This window comes from Peromyscus eremicus, chromosome 7, assembly GCF_949786415.1.
Source record: "Peromyscus eremicus chromosome 7, PerEre_H2_v1, whole genome shotgun sequence".
Lineage (NCBI taxonomy): Eukaryota > Metazoa > Chordata > Mammalia > Rodentia > Cricetidae > Peromyscus > Peromyscus eremicus.
The window spans coordinates 115,273,148-115,298,210 of NC_081422.1; the positions used below are offsets into that span (position 1 = coordinate 115,273,148).

A 25,063-nucleotide genomic window follows, 5' to 3' on the forward strand; every position below is an offset into this window, starting at 1 on the left:
TGCATGTGCACATGTGTGCCATGCCTGTGGTGGAGGTCAGAGGACAGTTGGAAGGAGCCAGGGTTCTGTTTCCACAGTGTGGGATTGGATTCAGGTACAGGCTTGGCAGCGAGTGCCCTTACCTTCTCCAGGTTCCCCCAACCCCCACATCTTGCCTGGCCTGTGAGCAAAGCCTCTCCATCCTGTACCTGTTGGACAGTAGAAGGGACACCCTGTTTCATAAGGGACTGCCCTCACCCTCAGAGAGGAAAGGCTGAGGAGTCCTAGCAGACCGGTGTGGCCGGTCTTCACTGATCTACTGTCCTGTCCACGTTTCCACACGGCTGGCCATGCTTTTTTGATGTTTTCCTCACTTCCTGGTAGCTGAGGATCTGAGGTTCCAGGTGGCACCGAAGAAGAGGTTGAGCCCACCACTGAGATGGCTCTATACTAGCCTCATCTGTCTGTCATAAGCTGAGGTGCGTTCCTGTGAGGTCTGTGAGCCATTCAGGCAGATTTAATTGAACCCACAAAGTGGACTGTGGGAACCCAGACTCATCGGCCCTCGGCTAGAAGCACGGGTACGACTCTGGGCTTGCGGCAGGTATCTGAAGTTGAGGGGTGCATTGTGGGGATCAAACCTGTGCTATGTGGGATCTAATGTTGTCTCTGGGCAATGGAAGCCTGAACTAAATCCAGGGACCCGGGCTGAGATTGGCTGTGGCTGGCTTGTAGCATTGGGAGCGACCCTGCATGCCTGGGTCGGAAGGGGCCCCGTGAGCCAGTGGGAGAGAGCCGGGGAGCGGGGCTTCATTCCGTGTCAGTGGAATCACCTTTAGTTTTGATTTCAGACTGTCTCATAATTGGACAGAGCTAGGCTCGCTGGACAAAGTCAGACCCACACAGCTGAACTGAGGTCTGTTTATCATGAGCCACCGATCTGGAGTGTAGACTTCAGTGAAGGTTTAAGTCGATTATCGGCATGCTGCTGTCAAAGCCATCATTATCTCCCCTTCTAGTGCCATGTGTAACTTCTTCATGTCCTTTCCAGCTCCTGGCATTATTCCCTCCTGTTTTCGTGTGTGTGTGTGTGTGTGTGTGTGTGTGTGTGTGTGTGTGTGTGTGAGAGAGAGAGAGAGAGAGAGAGAGAGAGAGAGAGAGAGAGAGAGAGAATTTTAATGCATATTTGTGTATGTGTGTTGTAGTGTATTTGTGTGTATATGCATGCTTTTATGTGTGGGCACACGTGTGTATGGGTGCACTTAAATGTGTGTACATTCATGTGGAGGCCCAAGGTTGATGTAAGGAATCAACTTCTATTGATCTTCCACCTTTATTGAGGCAGGTCTCTCAATCAAACCCAGAGCTCACTGATGCAGCTAGTCTCACTTGCTCTGGGATCCCCTGTCTTCTTTTTGCCCCTGAGCCTGAGGTCTCCCCACCAGTATTTGCCATTGGATTCTAGCCATTCTATTTGTATGTATTAGTGTTTCATTATCATCTTTGAACAAGGCTACTTTTTGACAAATTGTGTTAAAATACATGTTTGTGAATGAACACTTTTAAAGCATATCATTCTGTACCCTTCCCACCCCACCCCCTTAAATTGGCAGTTCTGGGGTTTGAACCAAAGACCTCATGCATGCTAGGCAAGCACGCTACCATTGATCTACAGCCTCGGTCCTTAATTCTGTGCCATTAGTGCGTTTAAACTCCTGCATACCCACCACTGCCTGGTGGTTGTACATTTTCACCACCTATAAACAGCCATGCACCATGCATCACCTAGCAACAGGATTGCATCCAGGGAAGTGTATCAATAGCCGATTGCATTGATGTGTGGGCCTTCCAGGGCATGCTTGCCCACAGTAAGCCACGACGTCACCAGCATGAGACCATCTGCTTTGCTTTGGGCATTTTGGAGGCAGCTTCTCAGCAGGTCCCTCCTCCTTCCCTTTGCTCTGTTCTTCCTGCCTGCTCTGTTGCGCAACAAACCAGCATGCTCACGTGGACCACACCACATCAGTTGCCCAAGGTCGACCTTTAGCCTCACACTGGAAACCCTGTTTCTAAATGTGACTGAGTGGGTGGACAGTCTCAGCTCAGCTGCTTGACAAGGGTACGTATCTTAGGCCTGTGTGAGGGCCTCTGTGTGTGTGTGTGTGTGTGTGTGTGTGTGTGTGTGTGTGTGTGTGTGTGTGTGTTGGGAATGGTGGGCAGATCCATGCACCTGAACTAAGGCCACTGTTGGTTTTTTGGATACTGAGTTCTTCAGGTGTTTAGGCTGCAACCATTCTAGAGAATTCTCCAGCGTCATTAGTTTCTCTGCAGCTCAGCTTTGTTGGCCTTTGCTTTCGGGTTCCTACATGTTTGTCTGCCTTGTGCTCTGGAGACCCTCCTGGCTGCTGAGAGCATGGAGTGCCTCAGACACTGAGTCCTGCCTTCTGTCTGGTAGCTGCTCAGCCCGCAGCTCACCCAGCACCCTGGGACTCTGAGGCCTCGCTGTCCCCTCTGTCCACTCTTGTTTCATAGCCTATAACACGTGCTTCCAGGTCTCCTGCACTCTGGGTCCGTTAGAGCCAGTGCTTTGTGCCCTGGCTACAAGTCCAGCAGAGCCTTGCAGATGTTCTGGATTAGCAGGTTCTAGAAGCTGCAGAGACAGCTCAGGAGCCGGTGTCTAGAAAGCTATGCTCAAGGCCCATGTTTGGCTGCTGTTTTGCTGTGTGGTATCACAGCCTCTCTGGGCTGTTTGGTGTCACTGGCTGAAGTAGTTAAGATAGTAGATGACTCTGATGGTCCCCTGTAATCTGTGGAGTCACAGCATCTGTGCTATAGAAGGTAAGTGCCAGTGGCCTCAGTGTGTGGTCCCACGACTCCAGAGCCGGGGACGGGGGATGTTCCAGGCTACCCTGCAGTATGCTGCATAGAGGAGGTCTGTCTTCAAAACAGGCAGAAATAAGTGATTGAGACAGTTCTCCAGAGACGCTTAGGCAAGTTTGCAGAGGATCCTGAGATGAGAATGATCTAGGTCATCAGATACTGATTGCAGTCACATGCAGTTCCTGCACTGTGTGGTGGGTGTGTGTCTTTGGGTCTGTGTCCTTTCATCTTTTAGTGCCAAGAAAGTCCAGTGGTTTCCAGGCCTGTGCGGAGACAAGTGGCAGAGGAGATGAGGGGCCTGTGAGGCTTTGGCACAGTGGGTTGGTAACAGTCGCTGCCCAGGGTGACAGGCCACAGAGAGGGCAGCTGTTTCCATCCAGCTCCTCCTGGGAGTGGACCTGGGGCCAGGCTGGCCCATTCCTCACCATTATGGGCGCAGGCAGATTTGATGGGTTAGCAATGGAATGGGGAGGGATGGGAGGAAAGGTCAGAGACAGACGGGAGCTTGCAGTTTGGTCCTATTTGATGAGTGGCCCTTACTTGTCACTGTTAATGTAGCCATAACACACCCCTGAGGCCTGCAGTGATGTGCAGGGTAGGCAATCCCTGCACACAGACTTGTTTAATTTAGCCCTTGAGTGCTTAAAACTTCTAAATTAGTCTAGCAGTTAGAAATCAAGGGACCTGAGGGCCGGTGAGATGGCTCAGTGGATCCACCAGCTGAGTAAGCTTGAAGACCGGAGTTTGGTCACCATAACCCATGTGGTAGAGGGGAGAACTGATTTCCACACCTGTGCACTGTGGCATGTATGTCCCCCAATAAATAAATGTGAGTTTAAAAATTAAAGAAGTCAGAGAATTTTGTGTGAAAAATTCAGATCCTGAGTCTCAGAAAGCAGCATTTGGAGGACAGAGAAGGGCTGTGGGTGGTGGGTTCCCCAGAGGAGGCTCTGTAACTCCTATGGCCTTTCTGTAGCTGTTCAGAATCATTTCTGGTGGACAGAGAGTGACTTCCTCATGCTATAGTTCTACAGATAGAGAAACTGAGTCCAGATGGATGAAGATGGAGTTTGGATGGGGTTACAAGGTACAGTGTGGGCAGAACAGCGCTGGAGCCCCTTTCTCTAGACTGTTTACCCACCGATACAGGGTTACACAAGGCTGTTTTCAGAGTGTTCTTTGAGCATGTTCACCCTGTACCCCCTCTACCCACCCTTTCTCAGCCTCTCTCCACTTCCATCCACCAGCTTTGTCCCTTACAGTCTAGGGTCTGGACAGTTCTATTTTAGCTTTTCTGTTACCTGTACCTCTCCAATATTATGGATCTGTATAAAATCTAGGAGCTAAAAATGTGAGAAAATGCAGGGCATTTGCCTCTCTGAGACTCCCTTAATTTGTTCAGTGTGATACTCTCCAGTTGCATCCATTTTCCTGCAGATGGCAGGACTTCATCCTTCCTTATGGCTGAAAAGTGCTCCATTGTGCATAGAAAGCGCACTTTCTGTATCCAGTCCTCTGGTGCTGGGCACCTAGGCTGGTCCCACAACTCAGCTATTGTGAATGGTGCTGCAGTCAACACTGATGTGCAAAGATCTCTGGGGTGTGCTGACTTGGAGTCTTTTGAGTGAACACATATAAGTGGTTGAAGCTGGTCATATATTTGGTTTTGGTTTTTGTTGTTGTTTTGTTTTGTTTTGTTTTGTTTGTGAAGCCTCCAGACTGTAGTCTTGAAGCCTTGCTATAGGCTGGCTGTCCAGCAGGTGGCAGTGTGGTACTGCTTCTTCCCCTTTGTCCTCGAGGACTTCCTCTTCCTGCCCCTCTGTTCCTGTTTTCTGCCTTCCCCGTTTGCCCTCTTTTATCCCTTCCTTCCCTGATGTTTACCCTTGCCTGCGGATCTGCAGGAGTGTTTGTGTGCTTTGCCCCCAACAGGGCCCAGAACCCCTCAGTTCCTGCATGGCACAGAAGCAGCAGCCCCAAAAACCAGGGGATGCATGCCTTCTCCATCTGTGGGTGGCCACCTCAGAGTAGTTATGTGCTCTGCAGAAAAGGAGCTCCCCCTCCCAGAGAACCTGACTTTTGTTTTGTTTTGGTTTTTCGAGACAGGGTTTCTATGTGTAACAGCTCTGGCTGTCCTCGAACTCATAGAGATCCACCTGCCTCTGCCTCCCGAGTGCTGGGATTAAATGTGTGAGCCACTACGCCCAGCTGGCTTCTAAGTTTCTCTGAGTTTTAAACCTGAACGCTAATTTAGAGCTGTTGTCTCTGCTGTAAGAAAGAGGCACCTGGTGGGTCACCTCAGCACAGAGCAAATCCTCGGGTGGAGGGGCCTCCTTGAAGCCCCCTCTGAGGGTGTGGATTCTGTCTAAGTCTCTGGGAATGGAGAGAGCCACCTCTGTAGACTGAGATTCCTGGAGTGCCCTGCACCCTTTCCTTCCTCCCAGGAAGCTCTGAGGGGTTCCCTTGTCTTAGAAGGTGGGTCATTCCAGACCTTAGGGCTTGGGGGAATCTTGAGAGATCATGGGAGTAGACTTCCATGGCAGGCCTAATGTCGGCATTTCCCCAGGACCTGGTACTTCCACCGCCCTGCGACACTCTTTCCTACTAGACAGAGAGCTGGGGACATGAGATGACCTCCTCAGTGACAGCTGCACCTCCTACATGCTGGAGCTGGCACTTCATCCTGGTGGATGGGGTGAATGATGAGGCATGGCACCCGGCTACACTGGCTTCCCTTTGTTTATTTGAACATTTCCAAGCACTTTGAGTTTTGAAGCGACATCCTCAGGGCTTGGTTTGAGGCTGTGATTGGAGTCCTTTCTCCTGAGTAGCCTTGGCTGGGGGGAGGAGATGTGGAGAAAGTCCTGCCTGGCATCTTGTGTAATTGTGTATATGCTGAGCACTGTGGGAGCCTGGAGGAACTGGTCAGGCGAGACTTCACAAACACAAGCTGGCATTTGAGTGACATTTTAGGGTACAGTGGTATGGGCAGTGAACATTCTAGAGGTGTCTAAAATAGCTGGTTAAAAAAAGGGTGTGTGTGTGTGTGTGTGTGTGTGTGTGTGTGTGTGTGTGTGTGTGTTGGGGTGGGGTGGGGAGCCCTGAAGAATGGCAAGAGGTTGGCGTGTCTTACCTGAAGAGAAGGTAGAAAAAACAGCAGTGGCTGAGCTGGGCAGAGTGGTTCAGGTGTGGGCTTGGGTGCTTCATCAGAGGCAAAGCCGTCATGGATTGTGACCCTTAAGGCAGGCCTATGGTGATATTTTGTTTGCGATCTAACAAATAAAGCTTGCCTGAAGATCAGAGTGCGGGGCTAAGCCACTAATTAGCCATAGAGGCCAGGCAGTGGTGGCACACACCTTTAATCCCAGCACTTGGGAGGCAGAGATCCATCTGGATCTCTGTGAGTTCAAGGCCACCCTGGTCTACATGAGATTGATCCAGTCTCAAAGGGAAACAGAGGCTGGTGGTGGCACACACCTTTAATCCCAGCACTAGGGAGGTGGAGACAGGAGGGATATGGCTGAGCAGAGAGAGGAATATAAGGCAGGAGGAGACAGGAACTCATTGCATTCAGTCTGATTCAGGGTTCTGGAGACAGGATCTTGCCCCCTTTCAGCCTGAAGTCTCTCTCTGGTGGCTGCTGCTCTGCTTCTCTGATCTTTCAGCTTTCACGCTCGATATCTGACTCGGGGGTTTTATTGTTAAGATTAATTAGGATTCATGCTACACAGGCCTTCATGTGCTTCTCTCTCAAGCCTACATGGAAGGTGCCGTGTGTGCTCACCTCACCTTGTCCAGGCACTCAGGGCTGCTGTGACCATGCCCTGGCATTGCCTGTGTGGCTAAAGATGCCTAGCGCCTGCACCTGGGCAGATGGCAGGGACACAGCTCAAGAGTCTCGTCCGTGGCCCACGTGGGGAGCCTCCTCTACCCATCTCCTGGTGTGATGTCATGGGAAATCCCAAGTTTCACATGCATGCTTCCAGAGATGGGCTGCGGTGGCAGAAGGATCTCATGTTAGCTGCTGCTTTAGCTGCTGCGGCTTCTCAGACAGGGTCCGCCGCCACCTGCTTAGTCACATGACTGTGACTAACAAGGTCATCTGTGCTCCTGGGAATCTCAGCTTCTTCACCTATGAAGCTGAGCAAATAGAACCTTGTCATCACTTTCCAGGTGGGATAGGCTGCAAATACCTGGATGTGGGTTTCGAGTGTTGGCAACATTCCTGTGGATTCTGTGTCCCTTTGTGCATGTGTGTGTGTGTGTGTGTGTGTGTGTGTGAAATGTGTGTGGAGGCCGGAGAACAACCCTGGGTGTCATTCTTTGGACACCTTGTTTGTTGAGGCGGAGTTTCTCACTGGCCTAGAGATCACCAAGCAGGCTGGGCTGCTGGCTAGCAAGCCTCAGGGACCCACCTGTCCCTGCCTCCCCAGAGCTGGGATGACAAGTGTACACCACGACACCCCAACTTTTTTATGTGGTTCCTGTCAATTGACCTAGCGTTTCCTCATGCATGTATGGCAAGCAGTTTGCTGACTGAGCCATCCCCCGAGCCTCAATCCTGGGATTCTTGGTAGTTCTTTATGCTACATTTACCCACCCTCAGGCCTTGGTGTGTCTTCTCCAGCCAGCCAGCACACTCATGCCCATTCTCATAGAAATTCCACAGAGCCTGAGGCCAAGGAGAGATCCTGGCTGCCTACACATGACCTTCCTGTTTACTTTTCTGTGTTTTGAAGGCAACTGAAACCTTGCTTATGTCTAGATGGTTGGCCACGTTACAAAAAGATCAAATACCCTGATGTTTGAAAATGCATTTTGGCCCAGTCCTGGAAGGACAGGCCAAGTCCCGGTGGCTGAGCAGCCGACAGCTCATAAGTGACATGCTATTCTTAGAAGGGATCTCCACTCTCCACCCACCCCTGGCTCTGTTCTCTTCCCCACTGTCAAACAACATGGAGACACCAGAGGATGGCAGCCTGTCATGTTGGGTGTTCCTGAGGGAATGTGTCGGTCTCCTGCCCACTCTCCCGCAGACAGACAGGCTGCCCACTCTCCCGCAGACAGACAGGGGCTGGTTTGGTCAGAGCTGGCTTAGCCAAAAGATGCCACTGACTGGCAGCAGCCATCTCGATCCCAGGTCCCCTTCTCATATGGTGGCCATGCAGTAGCTGGGAGGAGTCTCCCCGAGTGGCAGTGGACTTCTCACCTCCTGGTGAGGAGAGGGAGTCACTCACTGTGGGCCTGTGTGGACAGTGTTTCCCTGGGAGCTGAGCAGGAAGGGGAGGTCCCTGTCTTGAGGACATTGGGCTGTCACTTTCTGAGGGCGGTCATGGCTTCTGTTCTCCAGACCTTTCTTTGGGACACAGCAGGTCTGGTCTAGGCTTTGCTAGTTGAGATGCCGAATATGCTGGGCATGCCCCTTCTCATGTTAGGCAGAGAAGCCCCTGCGCCCAGATGCAGACATTCCCCCTCTGCAGGGCTGAAACGTAGCCCTAAAGCACCATCAAGTCCCCGTTGCCTTACCTTCCAATCATTAATTCTTCTCTAAGCACTTTGAGAAACCGTGCTGGCTTCCTGCATGGGAGTGTTCTGCAGTGAGATTTACAGACTGAACTGAGCGAGGCCTTGCAGGCTGTGGGGAATCTCGGGGTGGGCGTGGACAGCCAGGCCCACCCCGAGAGGGACAGTTCACAGATGTGTCTTCCTAAGTGATTTAATACACTTTGAGGGTGCTGTAGGGCCACCTCATCAGGAACAGAGGAGCAGGATTTGGCTTAGCCTGACCTGTACAGGACCTGTGTCCCCACCACGTCACTGCCTTCTTCCATCTTGCCTTGGCTGCTCCAGGGGGAGGAGGGGAGGCCCAGCCTAGCTGGTGTTCTCATGTGGCCTCCCCTCCTAGTCACTGGTGCCAATCAATCATTTCTTCTGAGCATGTGGTCAGGGCTTGGCTGTTCCCCTTTAATTGGGCTTCTCTGTTTTAGCAGCACCCCCTCAGCATCTCCACTTCCCCATGTGGTTTCATATTCCAGAGTGTCCCCTCCCCTGCCCTTCCCACCTGGAGCACATCAGAAGGTGACCGGGCCTCGTCTTCACCTTTTCCAGGTTCCCACATTCCTTGAGTGTCCACTCAGAGTGTTTGCTAACCTTCTGATTGGTTTTTCCCAGCTGAAGACTGATTCTTAGTGCAGAACCCAGAGTTCATTGCCCTCCCTGTCCACATGGAGAACAGCTGGTTCCGGGTTGACAAGACCCCTGCTGCTCCCAGGGCAGTTTACTGGTGTGGCCCCGCTGATAGGGCTGAGCTCATGGCTGATGCCAGAATTCCATCATGTTGATCCCGTCATTATCTGTCCTTGTGAGTAACCCCGGGTAGAAGAGTCTGCAGGGCACTATGGTCTGTGTCCTCATTCCATGTGTCGCACAGCTGAACTACCGCTTAATTAAAAAGACTGCTTGGGTGGAATGGGGTTATATTTTGTTGGTGCTCTAACAGATGGAGCTAGCCACTAGAGGCTAGGCAGTGGTGACACACACCTTTGATCCCAGCACTTGGGAGGAGGAAATACGAAGTGATATGGCTGGGCTGAGAGAGAAGTGATAAGGCAGAGTGGATACAGGAGCTCGGGCCCTTTCAGTCTGAGGATTCCTAGAGGTAAGAGGTTTTTCTAGTGGCTGGCTGTTGTCTTAAGAAATTGTTGATGCCTTTTCAACCACTGTTGTCCGAACCAGCAACTGCAGCTCAGCTGCTTGCTGCCCGCAGCGGTTTGGCTGGCCGTAGCTGGAGGGAAATCTGTTCCCTCAGGCACCGACTCTTTCAAAGCTACAAAGGGAACTTAACTAAACCTCTGTCCCTTTAAAGAACTCAAGATTCCAAGGTTAAGGTGGAATTCTGCTCTTTAGAGGCTGAATAGCAAGTAGCTCACTTCTTCTCCTTGCTCTCGTCCTCCAAAAAGCCCTTGTGCGTCTCCTCGCCCTCCTTATAAACCTGGCTCCTCCTTACCACTTCCTGTCAGCCAGTTGCTGACGCAGCCTCCTGGCCTCAGGTGAATTTTATTTAATCAAGCACATCTTTTCGTCATTAAACATATATTCCAGAGCATAAACAAAAGTAACACACCTTAAAATAATATTCTACAACAGCTGGCTGCTCTGCTTCTCTGATCTTTCAGCTTTCATGCCGATATCTGACTCTGGGTTTTTATTATTAAGATCAATTAGCATTTGTGCTACAGGTGGGCTGTGTGTGGGAGGTTCACCGTCAGTTGACCATGGAAACACACCTCCAGGTATGTCTGGAGGTTGTTTCCAGAGAGGTCTCACTGAAGTGGGAAGACCAGCCCTGGATGTGGGCGGCACCAGTCCGTCCACTGGTCTCCTGCACTGAGAGGAAAGCAGAACGCCAGCCTCGCTCCAGTGTTCTTACATCTCTGTTTCCTGACAGGGCTGCAGTGCCACCAGCCACTTTGTGCTCTTGTCACTGGGCCCTGCCTGCCACAGTGGACTGTGTCCCCTCAAACTGTGAGCCAAAGTCAGCCCTTCCTCCATAGTTTGGCTCTTATCAGGGGTTTGGTCAGAGCAGCAGGAAAACTACCCACCATACCATTCCAGGCTTTGCTACACTCCCACCTGAGCACAGTGGACCTGGAGCTGTGGGGTTCATGGGCAAATCGAGGACCTGTGTGTGAAAGATTGCCATCACACAGCCAGATGAGTTGTGTGCCACAGTACTCAGAAGACAGAACCTACTCACAGAGTAATAGTTCTGACAAGGCACTGTGAATACAGGGAGGAGTTATGCTCCAGCTGTGCCTGGGAGGATGGTGGACACAGGAGGGGGCTGTGGTGAGGCCAGCACTGATGGTTGTGCCCTCCTGTGTCCCCTATGCCTCTGGTATTCAAAACATGGCTGGCTGGCTGGCTGGGTGGATGGATTGATGGAAGGAATAATGGATGGGTGGACAGATGGAAGGATGAATTGATGGATAGAATGAAGGAATAATGGATGGATAGATAGATGTATGTATAGATGGATGGATGGGAGAATGGAAGGAAGGATAGGTGGGTGGAATGAAGGATAGAGGGAAGGAAGAATGAATGGATGGATGATGAATGGAAGGAAAAAGGATGGATGGAAGAGTAGAAGGAAGAGAGAATGGATGGAAGAATGGAAGGAAGGAAGAATGGATGGATGGATGACTAGATGGAGTGGATAGATGGATCAATAAGTTAAATATAGGCTAGATTCTAGGTGAGGGGAGGGCACATATGGTAAGTGCAACAGGAAGCGATTGGGTACTTTGGTTAAATGGTGACTGGGTTGGCTCCAGAGCGAATGCTTGAGAGAAGACAGCAAAAACAACAACAACAATAACAACAACAACAACAACAATGGATGTAAGACTTGGAAGGCGAAAGCTTGAAAATGTCGGTTCCCTTCTCAGACGTAGGCACTCAACAGTAGGTGCTACTATGGAAAGTAGTCAACACACAGAGTTCTAAGGTTAAAATACCAGTCTCTGCTAGTGGCGCACGCCTTTAATCCCAGCACTCAGGAGGCAGAGGCAGGCAGATCTCTGTGAATTTGAGGCCAGCCTGGGCTACAGAGCAAGTTCCAGGACAACCACAGCTACCCTGTTTCAAAAAAAAGAAAGCAAACAAAACAAAATTATAAGTCTTTGTTGACTCATAATAATTATGCATGTTTATGGGTACAGTGCTACAGTTTAGTACATGCATATAGTTTATAGTATCCAGTCACACTATTGATTTATCTGTTACTTTAAACATGCATCTCTTATTTCATGGTGTTGGGATCCTTCAAAATCCTCTCTACTTGTTATTTTGAAATCTATACTTAGTGGCTGTCAATCACAGTCACTATATGTACTGGCTAGTTTTACGTCAACTTGACACAAACTGAAGTCATCTGAGAGGAAGGAACCTCAATTAAGAAAATGCCTCTATAAGATTGGGTTGTAGACAGGTCTGTAGAGCATTTTCTTTAGTGATTGGTGGGTGGGGATCATCCCTGGGCTGCTGGTCCTGGGTTCTACAAGAAAGCAGGCTGAGAAAGCCATGGGAGGCAAGACTGTAAGCAGCTCCCCTCCATGGCCTCTGCATCAGCTCCTGCCTCCAGGTTCCTGCCCTGACTGCTTTTGATAATGAACTGTTATATGGAACTGTGAGAGATAGATACCCTTCTCCCCAAGCTGTGTCTGATCATGGTGTTTGATCACAGCAACAGTAACCCTGACTAAGACCCCATACTGGGATGTGCAGTGTTCTAAGCTATGCTCAGTGTCTACCTGCACCCTTTGCCCTTAGACATCTCCACCTCAACAATTCTAGGTCTTGAGAGTAGATTTCAAATTAGAAAGGATCCCTGATATGTCCTTGCTTGGGTTTTGCCTCTTGCAGGTGGGTAACAAGACACGAGTGGTAGTGTCTTAGCTCCCTAAGGCCACACTTACGCCTCCATCTTCTTCTCTCTAGACGTGTGCAACAGCACCAACCTTCCAGAAGTTGAGATCATTAGCCTGCTGGAGGAGCAGCTGCCCCATTACAAGCTAAGAGCTGACACCATCTACGGTTACGACCACGATGACTGGCTGCATACACCTCTCCTTTCCCCAGATGCCAACATCGACCTCACAACCGAGCAGATTGAAGAGACGCTGAAATACTTCCGTAAGTAGCTGGCCCCTTCTATGGGCGCAGCAGTGTGGTGACCAGTCCTTCCTTGCTAGGGCCCCAGTCAGGCCTGCCATGAGTCACCGTGGCATCTGTAGAAGGGTGGCCAAGGGGGATGTGGCCTCAGGAGTGGGCTAGCCATGTTAGGAGGGGTCTTCTTGATCTGGATGAGTAGAGGGGAACCACGCAGAATAACTTAAAACTATTCTCATCTCCCTTCTTTTCTGGTTTTTTTTTAAATTATTTGTTATATTTATTGTGCATTATTTTATGTGTGTGTGTGTTTCTGTCAGCATATGCATCATGTTGCATGCAGTGCCTGAGAAGGCCAGAAGAGGGCGTTGGATGCTCTAGTACTGGAGTTACAGATGGTCGTGAACCACCATGTGGGTGCTGGGAATTGAACCTGCATCCTCTGTAAGAGCAACTAATGCTCTTAACAGCTGAGTCATCTCTCCAGCCCCATCATTTCCCTTTTTTAACTCCATGGGGAGTGAGTCTGTCTGTATTTAAAAGCAAAAGTCACAGGAAATCTAGGCAGCTTCCTCCCATATAGACATAGCAAGACACGGACCAAGGTTGACTGGCTAAGCTGGAATTCCAGGAGTCAAACCATTGCAGCATAAAGTTATGCCACTGGGTGGCAGAGCTGCTATTTAAGGAGGACTCAGAGATGTAGGAAGGAGGGAGGAAGGGAGGGAGGGGGGAGGGGGGGAGTGAGAACGCAGTGTGATGACCTGGTGCTGCTGACAGAGGATTGTGATTTTAAAAGTTAATATTTAATGTTACTAATGCTTATTCAAGTGACAGCTGCTTTTCATTCCTTCTTCCTCTCCCCTTCTCTCTTCTTTTTTATTCTTTTAATGCTGGCATTTGAACCAAGGGTCTTGTACATGCTAGGCACTAAGCAACCAGTTCTCAATGCATCCAGACTTTAAAGGGATGCCTTTTTATAATAATTCTTCTTCTTTTTTTTTTTTTTGTTTTTTTTGGACAGAGTCTCACTAGGTAGCCCAAGATGGCCTATGTAGTCTAGGCTGGCCTCAAATGTGGTGATCCTCCTGCCTCAGCCTCCAAATGCTGAGAGTATAGGAGGGCACTTCCACACCAAGCAATAAATGCTGCTTTATTTTCCCCCACAGAAAGATAAATCCAGAGCCTCCAACATGTGGGGCAAGTGCTCTACCTTCGAGCTAGCCTCCATCCCTGTAGTTCTGTTCTTTAGAAAGCCACATGTTCTGGGTCTGGAGAGATGGCTGAGCAGTTAGGAGAGGGGGCTGCTCTTCTAGGAGACCAAAGCTCAGTTCCCAGCACCCGTGTTGGGCAGCTCACATCCATCTGTAACTCCAGCTTCAGGAAACCTGATGCTCTCTCTCTTCCGGCGTATGTGAGCACTGCACTCATCCATATGCCTACACACAGATATACACATATACACATAATTTAAAAAATCTGAAGACGAAATTAATATCTCCTTTGTCATTTGCATATCTGTTTCTCATTATTATACCTGTATGTCATCATGCCACCCTCTTTTAAAGACAATCCCGCTTCTCTGGTGGTAATGTCACTGAGAACCAGCTTGTGGTACATCATTGAGCTTTCTGCAGTTTTCACTAGCCTAGACCAGTCCCTCCACTTTCCAAGATCATTTATAATAAACACATTAGCACTGAAGGCCTCTGCTTTAGGGTGTGTTCAGGACTGTTCTCAGGTTCTCTGTATTAAATACCAATAAGAAAGGAATTTTGTTTGGATTGACCTGTGAGTTTATCCTCGATGCAATCCACACAGTATCTTTTTGAGCACTACTGATAGCCAGTGTCAATAAGAACAAAAAATAGAATAATCCCATGCCTAGAATGTCTCATGTGCCTCACAGTGGGTCAGAGTTCTTCATGAGTCAGTTTTGTTTAGCCAGGGCATTCACACCAGCAAGGGATGTGGGATTGTGTGTGGGAAGCCAAGTCACTTCTCTTGTAGGTTTTGTATGTTTTTTTCTACTGTGCAAGTCCACAGTAGAATTATTTTTGAGAAAGTCTGTTGTGTCCCTTGCTCTTCTGTCAGAGCCTCACTGTTGTCTCTGCCATGGGAGACTCCTGTTCCTCTTCACACAGCGATTGGCCATGGACATGTGCAGTGTACTTAGAGCATCATTCATGGATGCACGCGACCATTTTACAGGACTGTCACAGAATTGATCCGTTGCAGGCAGGCGAGGCTGCTTTGCTCTAGCACCAGCCCACAGCTCCTAAGGTCTTTTTATCAGGAGACGCAAACAGGGATGCCTCTCTCGTTTATTTTCAGTTATATGTGTAAGAAACCCTGTTAGAATCACCAGTGGGTCTGCAGCATATAACACAACTGGAGAGGCCGGAATGAGCACGGAGCAGGTCTTACAAGTGCTTACGGCTAGGTGTGGCAAAGTCTCGTTGATTTGTTCTTCCTGTGGATTCTGTGCTCAGAGCCAAGTGGCTGGTTAGCTGTCTTGATCTATCTGGAGAGATGGCTTAGCAGTTAAGAGCACTTACTTCTCTTGCAGAGGACCTGAGTGCAGTCCAGCACCCACATCAAGCAACTCACAGCTGCTCCACAGGATTGGGTGCCCTCTTCTGGACTCTGCAGGCATTGCACTCACAAGTGCACACACCCACAAATACACAAACACATATAATTATTTAATTATATAATTAAAAATAAAATAAATCCTTTTTTTGCATTGACTTTGAAATGTAGGACTTAAACTGAAGTCCTAGGACCCCCAAATGGTCTGTAAAGAGAATTTAGAATTTTGTGAATTTAGTTATTTCCATTAACTTCAGACTGAAATATAACATTATCCTCCATAGTCAGACTGGCAGACAAGGCTGGGTGTGAGCAGCAGAATATGCAGCTTTGTTACCAGTGGAGGTCAGAGCTGCTTGTTTGCTGAGCGGCAGACACTGAAACGTGCCTCTCTGGCCATCACTGGGTTGAAGATGCTGGGTATTGTTTCCAGTGCAGTGGACCTCCTCATTCAATGTGTTTATTAGGTAGCTCTTATGTTATGGCTTTGACTCTCCTTGGGTTTTAGTAACTACGCAGACACAGCTGTTTCTCTTTGCACAGACATACGTGCAGGTGATGTGTAGAAGGCACAAGTTAGGGGCCCTACTCTGTCTGGTGTCCTGGTTTTTTATTTGTTTGTTTATTCTCAAGAAAGAGTTTTACTATGTAGCACTGGCTGGCCCAGAACTCAGAGATCAACTTCTCTCTGCCCCCTGAGTCCTGGGGTTAAAGGTATGTACCACCATGCCTGACCTTACTTTTTTTTTTTTTTTTTTTTTTTTTTTTTTTTTTGTGGTATCCGTATGTTCATATGCATATATGCATACATGTATGTGCATGTAGAGGCCAGAGGTTGTCATTATCTTCGTCTATCTATCTCTCACATATGTTTGTTTGGGTCTCACTATGTGTGGTGGTTTGAATGAAAATGGCCCCCATAGGCCCATAGGGAGTGGCACCATTAGGATGAGTGCCCATGTTGGTGTAACTGTGGCTTTGTTAGAGGAAGTGTGTCACTGGGGGTGGGCTTTGAGGTCTCAGAAGCTTCCAGCTGTGATGATAATGGACTAAACCTCTGAACTGTAAGCCAGCCCCAATTAAATGTTTTCCTTTATAAGAGTTGTTGTGGTCATGGTGTCTCTTCACAGCAACAGAACCCTAAATCAGACACTATGTGTCCCTTGCTGGCCTGGAACTCACAGAGATTACCTGCCTTTGCCTCCAAAGTGCTAGGATTAAAGGTGTGCGCCACCATGCCCAGCTCACCTTGTGTTTTGAGACAGGCTCTCTCACTGCACTTGGAGATCACTAACTCAGCTTGACTCTCTGGCCAGGGAGCCCCAGAGGTCCTCCTCTCTCCTCTTTCACAGAGCTGGGGTTGCAGGTGTGTTCCAACATGCCTGGCTTTTTACGTGGGTGTCAGGGATTGCACAGTTGTAGACTATTAGTTAAAGATGTTTTACAGTTGTTTATGCTGTGGAACATTTGTTTAATGAAGCAAAGATGTGTTGCATTCTTTTATGTTGCATTTGTTTAACTCTGTGAAGCTGTGTTACTTTGTCTGTCTAAAATACCTGATTGGTCTAACAAAGGGCCAATAGTTAGGCAGGAGAAAGGATTGGTGGGGCTGCCAGGCAGAGAGAATAAATAAGAGGAGAAATCTGAGGAGAGAAGGATGGCGGAACAAGAAAAGAAGGGGACATAGAACAGCCAGACATAGAACAAGAAGGAAAGAAAAGATATACAGAAATAGAGAAAGGTTAAAGCCCAGAGGCAAAAGGTAGACAGGATAGTTTAGGTCAAGAAAAGCTGGCAAGAAACAAGCCGAGCTAAGGCCGGGCATTCATAAGTAAGAATAAGCCTCCATGTGTGATTTATTTGGGACCTGGGTGGCGGGCCCCCCCAAAGAGCAAAGAGTAAAAAAACAACCGATAAGGTACTTTATCGACTGAGCTATCGTCCCGGCCCTGTGTGGGTTTGTGTGTCTGTTTACACATCCGTAACCCAGGCGATACGTGACTCAGCACAGTGAATCACGGGTGTCAGGCCACTGTGAGTGTCCTCCTGTTCCCTCCTAGGTCCACTATCGACATTGTGTAGGGCGGTGTCCTCTGTTGCCAGTGGAGTTGGGGGTACAGGACTCCCTAAGGTGAGAAACCAGAAGTGGGTAGTTACATCTTACCGTGCAACCAGAGTAGACTCTCCCTGGCTGTCGTGTTTGGGCTAAGACTTGGTGCCCCTTTGGCTGATGAGAAGGCAAGTTTCCACATCTTCCTTTCGGAGTGACTTTCCTCCACATCGACCTTTTCAGAGTCCTCCAGCACTTCCCCGGCTAACTTATGACGAATCTGAGAAATGCAGAGAGTAAGACTTCCAAAGTACATGCACATAAGTATGGGGTATGTGAGGTCAGATGGCCAAACAGGAAATAAGAACGGTTCATGCTTAGCACTTCCTGTGTGCAGGGCCTTCTCATCCTCACTCCTGCCATCCCTGTTTCATAGCTGAGAATCCTAGGAACCAGAGAAGTTAGGAAGGTTCCCCAAAGAGACACAGCAAAAAGGGTGCTGATATTCAAACATGGGTCACCTTGTCATGTCCTGCCCACTCTGATAGCAGCTGAAAGGGGAGAGAAACCCAAGGCTAACACTCACCTGATAAAACACAAAAGACAGAGCTCAGTTCCTCGAGACCTTGGTGCTAGGATATGTTCAAAACTTATTTATTTATAAACTATGTATTCAACAGAGTTCATTTTCCATAACATGGGATACATAGCCAGACACAGTTTCATGTCATTGCTCTGTGATGTCCAGCTGCCTCGTGTGGTCTGCTGGTGTCCCGTGTGTGGTAGACCAGTCAGCAGGCACAAGGGGAAAGGTCATCATGTGTGTTGTTAGGTGGACATGCTCCTGTGGGTCGCTCTTCCCTGGCCTCTTATGGTTAACACGCATTGATCCAAGAAGGAATTCTCTGTGTCACACCTGGGGTCTGCTGACCACCCTGCCTCTGAGGTGACGGGAAAGAGCAGGTCCCCAAGCAAACAGGTTTCAGAGCATTGGCCCAGTGTTTGCTTTCACTGTGAGGTAATCCAACCAGCCAGTGTGTTCAGGGTAGGGCAGGCACAGCAGGCCTTCTAGTGCTTGAGAGTCTGCCGAGGTTTTCTGACTAAGGAGGTGAACACATCTCTGCTGTTTAGATCTCCATGTCCTCGCCCGGTACTGTGGCGTGTGCTGGTTTGTGGTGGGGGTAGTAAGGACAATGGTCTCCTCTCTGGGACATTCTGTCCTCTATGTGGGTTGATGCTCTAACACCCTGACTGAACTGCCCTGCTCTTCCTGGCAGGTTGGGGGCAGCATCCAGCCCTGTGCTGGCCGGATGTGGGAACACACTTCTGCCCTGCTTCAAGAACTCTTTTCCTGGCTGATCTCACCTACAGAGGGGCCTCTCCTCAAGAGAGCTCCTACTGGTAGGGTACCAGGGTGCTGATTAAATATGAAGAGCCTTATTCAAAGTGTTCGTTCCCACTGGAGTTTAATCGATTATGCAGTTAAATCATTTGCAGCAGTGACCTCCCCCTCCCCCACCTCCTGTTGTCATCCCCTCCCCCCCTTTCTCTCCCCCTTGCCTCCTCCCCTCCTCATCTTCCCCTTTCCTCTTCCTCCCCTCACTCCTCCACATCTCCTCCCACACATACTCTGTGTGCCTCCTCAGAACCTTTCTGCTCCTTGAACCCACTGTAGCCCAGGCTGGCCATGAACCTCAGCCTCCCCTGAGCTGGGATTCCAGGCCTGTGCCACCATGCCTGGCACAAATGTGCATTTCATACTTAGATTTTTCAGTTCCCCTGACAGCTTTTTTAAAGGCTGAATGTGAGTTATTTATTTGTTAAGTTAGCACATTGCTTAATAAAGTCCAGGGTTTTCTCCTCCTCCTCTTCTCCTCCTGCCCTGCCGTAGATACTCTTGCTTCCAGATGTCAGGGCCAGCAGTACAGTGTATATGAGCAGTTTGTTCCCAACCACCAGACTCAGATTTTTCAGGAGTCTGAGCATACCCTAAGATTTCTTATGAGGTGTCTGAGGAAGGAAATCTTCGCTTTACTGTTGTTTGTACAGGTAACCAATATCCAGGAAGGGATGCTCCGAGAGGGTAAAGACAGTCTGGGAGTGTGACTGGTCATTTCAGGATGTGTGTGTGTGTACAGCTAACCAAGAATGCATGTACACACAAGTGTGTACTCACACGTGCATGTACATACACATCTGGGGAGGGTCAGTGAAGAGGCTGATCTTACCCAGGTCGAGCTGGACAGGATGGAAGGAAGGACAGACAAGAAGGTGGGTGAGAGTCTGTGGAGGATCGACAGGGGATCGAGTTGCCAGAGGGATTTGCCAAAACGCACCCATGACAGTACCTTCCTTAGTATGGCCCTGAGTTTCCACGATGCGAGCAGAGAGCCCTTCCTGCCATTTTGCTCATGGGTAAAGACCGGGGGTGGGGTGGGGTGGGGTGGGGGGTGAGGGGGTGTCCAAGACCTGTGCCCCCACCTTGTAAACTCCTCCCATCAGCAAGGCCTCGGCCCTGGTCCCACATTCCTCCATATTAGCTGGTTCAGATGGGGGCAGCTGTGGGAATGAAGGGGGGGCAGTGTGGCCCTGCCACCACCACATTCCACACGTGAGCCGCTCCACCTGGCTGTGGGCCTGGGCACTGGTGTTGGAGGAATGGAATTGTCTATCGGGAGGTGATTGAAAGCTGCTACGTGTGAGAATGCCTGGCTGCCCTCGGCCTCCTGGGCAGTTTCTGGAAAGCAGCCCACACTCGTGGTCCCACATCTGCCATCTGGAGCCTTTCATCTTTTTTGATCAAATCAGATTCCAATAATATCTTTTTCTGCTCAAGAACAACATGGTTGGCAGGCTGTTCTGTGCAGATTTTTTTCTTCTCGTGTTAATTCTGCGAGTTTGAGACAGAGCTGGACCCAGCTTGGGCGGGAAACCAACAAGACAGCTCAGCTGTCACTTCCTCTCTCCCAGGCTGCCACTGTTGGGGAGGAGCGGGGTCTGGGCAGGAGCGGGGTCTGGGCAGGAGCGGGGTCTGGGCAGGAGCAGGAGCTGGGGTCTTTTGAGGCTGTGGTTTATGTGTGTTTTGAGGTGATGGCATTAGCTGTGAGCCATGCTGGTCATGGGCATGAGATTTCCCCCCAGACCTTCTGTGCTGACAGGTGGGGGATTCAGCCAGCTCAGGCTTCTTCCTGATGCCAAGATACACTCTCTCCCCCTGCGCTTCCAGCGAGGAGGCTGGTGTTAATGACAGCTGCCCAGAGCCCTATGCACTGGGCTTTGTCCTCTCTCTGCTTGGGGGTGCTTCTACAAATGGAGGCGAATGGCGGCTTCCACCCCTGCCTTCCCGGGTGGTGGTGGGGTGGCCTGTGCCTGGATTAAAAGGAGTAGTTGACAGCAAGCTGTTCCTTGCAGCCTGCCTTCTGCCGTGAGGTCTCACGGGCTGGCAGTGACATTTTCAGCACTGAAGACTGGAGTGAGAAAGCTGGACTGTTATGCTGAGTGAGTCCTCTCTGGTCAGGCTCTCCCTGTCTTCTGCCTCAAGCCTCCTGGCTCCATCTGGGTATGGGCAAAGGTGGTAGTGCTGTTTAAGGGTCTAGAGCCTGGGAACGTGTTTCAGACGGGGCTTGGCAGCCTGCGAGTATCTACAATGGGCTCCTGGTACTTAGGGTTAAGCATGGCATTCTGAGTATCCTTCCTCATTTGGTGATGCATGTTTTCTCTCTTTTCCAGTAATATTGTGTGTGTGTGTGTGTGTGTGTGTGTGTGTGTGTGTGTGTGTGTGTGTTTACATGTGTGCTGCTGCACCTGTGGAGTGTCAGGGAGGCTGAGAAGACAACTTCAGTCATCATTCTTCATTCACATTTTTGTTTGAGACAGGGTCTCTCATTGGCCTGGAACTCACCAAATTATACTAGGCTAGCTGGCCAGTGAGCCTCAGGGATCTGCCTATGTCCATCTCCCCAGGACTAGGGTTACAAGTGCAAGCCACAGCACCTGGCTTAAAAACATTGTTTTATGTATTTGGGTGTTGTATATCTATGCACCATGTGAGTACTTGGTACCCTTAGAGGCCAGAAGAGGTCATCAGATCCCCTGGAACTGGAGTCACAGACTATTGTGAGTCACCATGTGAGTGCAGGGAATTGAACCCAGACCCTCTGGGAGCCTCTCTCCAGCCCACACACCCTGCTCTGTAAGCACAGATTTTGGGGATCAATCCAGGTCCTCACATTACAAACTGAGTTATCACCCAGCCCAGCCCATTTTTCCCTCAGGAGTCTCTACAGCTAATAAAGAAGTCTCTTTCTCCCAGTAGTTACATTAGCTCTCCAGTGCTGGGGACAGATGTCACACAGCTGGTGGGTGCCCTTGAGCAGTAGACATTCGGTCACTTCCGGTTCTGAAGGTCAGGAGCCTGCCAGAGTCCAGGGTGCTCTGAGGAAGACCTCATACCATTCCACTGCCCCTGTCACCCTGGGCTCCAGTCTGTCCTGTGACTTTGAAGGACACCGACCATTGGATTTGGTCCCCTTTAATTTAGGATGATGTCATCTTAACTTAGACCTATAGCTTCCAATGGTAATTTTTTCCTTTTAAATTACATTTTCTCTGTTTTTCTCTCTCTGGGGGGTAGGGTGGGGGTGCATGTGTGCTACAGCACACACGTGGAGGTCAGAGGACACCAGTGAGAATCGGTCCTCTCCCTCCGCCATGTGTGTCCCACGGATTGAACTCGGGCTGTCAGGCTAAGTGGCAGGTGCTTTTACCCACCGGACTGTCTTGATGGCCCAGGGGGAAATCTTTACACAGGTCTTCAGCCCGCAATCTGCTGTTCTCTGAAGGGACACAGGACACAGCTGAATGCTGTGATATAACCCATTATCCCAACTTCCGGATCCACCGTCCTGGGATCCACATATAGATCTGTTGGTGTCTTGTTGTAGCTGTTGACTGGGTCCTTTACACTTTGACCTCAAGAATTTACCCCCACTCAACCCCTTGTGGGGCAGTCTGCTCTCCTCCGGAGCCTTCTGGGTAATCCATCATCTTGCTGCCCTGGGTCTGACCCTCCTCCTGTCTAGGTGTCATTTACACCCACAATGCCAAGCTTTTCTGTTCCTGGTACCTTGTCCTCATCCATATCCGGCTGGTATATTCATAGCCACCCCGCGCAGAGATGCATTGAGCAGTCTTCCAGAAGGTGGGGTGGCAGGGATAGAGCAGTGAGGTACACCTACCCGACTTCCTAAGATGGATTAAAATAGCTCCCTGTTAGTCTTCTGTCCTGTGTGGATCAGTTGGCGTGCTCCCTGCTTGCCTTTTTATGGATATTCACTGTGGTGTCATGGCTTACACTGACGCCACCTGTTCCCTTTAAAAACAATTAGCTGTATTTCCCCTACAGTATTTAAATTGTCACAATGTGGTCCAGCTCTTCTAAGCCGGCTTTGTCCATTCTCTTCCTGAGACCTTTGGGAGTGGCCTTTGCTTCTTCAGAACGTGCGCTTACAGACCCATCATGATCCTTCCCTGCTCCTCCAGGCTGTGGAGTCAACAGCTCTGCAGGGAGCCTGAGTGTTCCCTGACCCAGAGGGTCCTGGAGTGTCCCTTGCGCTGTTGCAGGGGAGAGGTGTCCCGTGCGCTGTTGCAGGGGAGGGGTGTCCTTGCCAGGCCACACTATGGCAAAGCTGGAAGCAGTGTTTCTTTTTAATATCAAGAAGTCACAGCAAGGATGTGGGAGGTGGCTGGGGTGCCATGCTTCCTGCTCACCCATGAGGATCTAAATCAAGACTCTCAGAACCCAAATACAATGCCAGGCAGCTGTACAGGCCCCAGTTCTCAGCAGGTGGAAACCGGGGGTCCCTGGAGCAAGCTGGCTGGCTAGGCTAGCAGAATCACCAGTTCTGGTTTTAACGAGGACCCCTGCCAATATATATGAGATGGAGAGTGACCGAGTAAGACACCTGATGTAGCTTCTGGCTTCCACATGCACTTGGACACATATGTAAATGTACCCACGCACACCTGTGAACATGCACACACACTATATATACATACACATGCAATAAAGAAGTCACACTGACCCAGGGTTGGTGGGACAGACCTGTAACCCAATCAACTTGTGAGGCTGAGACAAGAGGATCAGAATTTGAGACCAGCCTGGTCTACATAGTAAGTTCAAGGCCAGCCTTCGCAACTTAGTGAGACTTTGTCTCAAAATAAAAATACAAAAGGGCTGCAGATGTCACTCACTAATAGAGCACAGATCCCTGTCTACCCCTACCAACAGGGTTTCTCTGTGTAGCCCTGGGTGGAGCATTCTTTTCACTATGTAGACCAGGCTGGCCTGGAGCTTGCAGTGATACCCCTGCCTCTGTGGTGTGAGTACTGGGGTCACAAGTGTCCCCAACAACACCTGCTTCTGTTTGTTTTCCATGAGCTGCTAACTTGAGTTTTTCATCTTTTTTCACACAGCTCTTTTTTCTTTCAAATTGCATTTGCAGTCACACCCCCACCCCCACTCCGGTGTTCTCTGCGTCACTGATGAGGGAGCGGGCAGGCTTGTCTATAATGGCCGCTCTGAGTGTTTGCTGTGGATCCTGGGCAGGTGGTGCTTGTCATCTGAGCCCCTTGTCCTTGTGCGCACAGTGGGAGAGCAGATGACCTGCGAGGTCTGAGGATGATGTGCGGTAGAAAGTCCCACTTCCAGATTTTATTTTAGATTTATCTATTATAGTGAGTGTTTTGTTTTGTCTGTGCACCTTGTGTGTATCTGATGCCCGGGGAGGTCAGAGGGGGTGTTGGGGTCTCTGGAACTAGAATTACAGATTGTTTTGAACCATCGTGTGGGTACTGGGAACTGATCTGGGTCCTCTACAAGATCAACAAGTGCTCTTTAGCCCTGGGCCATCCCTCCAGCCCCTGTGCTGTGCATTAATCTTTTAATCATCCTTGCAGAGATATGGATGGATCATTTCCTCCTTCAGAGCCCATTGGGGGCCCTTTGCTTGTGCTCACTGATGCATTCTGGTTTGTTCATACATAAACACACACACACACACACACACACACCTGTGTGTGTGCATGCATGTGTGTGCTTGTGCATTTTGTATGTTCTTGTTCTCTGTGGTATGGTATGTTAACATGTGTGGGCACATGTGTATAGGTGCACATGCATATGTGTGTGCACACATGTGGAGACCAGAGGTTGACACTGATTGTCTTCCTTAATCTTCACTTTGTTATTGAATCAGGGTCTGTGGCAGTTTGAATGTAATTGTGTCTCCCCCCCCCCCCCCCCCCGCCCCAAGCTCATAAGGAGTGGCACTATTAGGAGATATAGCTTTGTTGGAGTAGGTGTGGTCTTGTTGAAGGAAGTGTGCCACTGTGTGTGTGCATGCATGCTTTGAGGTCTCCTTTGCTCAAGCTACTCCCAGTGACACAGACCACTTCCTGTTGCCTGTGGATCAGGATGTAGAAGTCTGAGCTCCTTCTCCAGCATCATGTCTGCCTGCATGCCGCCATGTCACACCGTGATGATAATGGACTAAACCTCTGAAATGTAAGCCACCAATGAAATGTTTTCCTTATAAGAGTTGCTGTGGTCATGGTGACTCTTTGTAGCAATAGAAACCCTAACTAAGACAGGGTCTTTCACTGAACCTGGAGTTGGTCTGTTTGGCTCGTCTAGACATCCAGCTTTCTCTGAGGGTCCCCTTTCTCCACCTTCAGAGTACTGGGGTTACAGGTGGGCCACTCCACCTGCCTGACTCTCACCTAGTGCTGGGAACCCAAGCTCTGTCCTCGTATCTGCACAGCAGGTGCCTTAACCTCAGGGCCATCTCCCCAGCACCGCTTTCCCAGTCTTTAAACATTGAAATGCATGTGTGCAGTCTT

General features: G+C 49.7%; 1 protein-coding gene across 5 annotated transcripts in view; it reads left to right on the forward strand.

Annotated features, from left to right (window-relative positions):
- Window positions 1-25,063, forward strand: part of Trak1 (trafficking kinesin protein 1) — a 108,988-nt gene that overhangs the window by 19,595 nt on the left and 64,330 nt on the right. For 4 of the 5 annotated variants that reach the window (XM_059268926.1, XM_059268927.1, XM_059268920.1 and 1 more), the window contains exon 2: window positions 12,355-12,549. Coding sequence is in view for 3 of the 5 variants with exons in the window: in XM_059268927.1 (XP_059124910.1) it covers window positions 12,355-12,549 (195 nt within the window). In the remaining 2 variants the exon portion in view is untranslated. Of the gene's footprint in view, window positions 1-451; window positions 561-12,354; window positions 12,550-25,063 lie in introns of those variants that run through there. The other variant, XM_059268925.1, reaches the window with a different exon arrangement.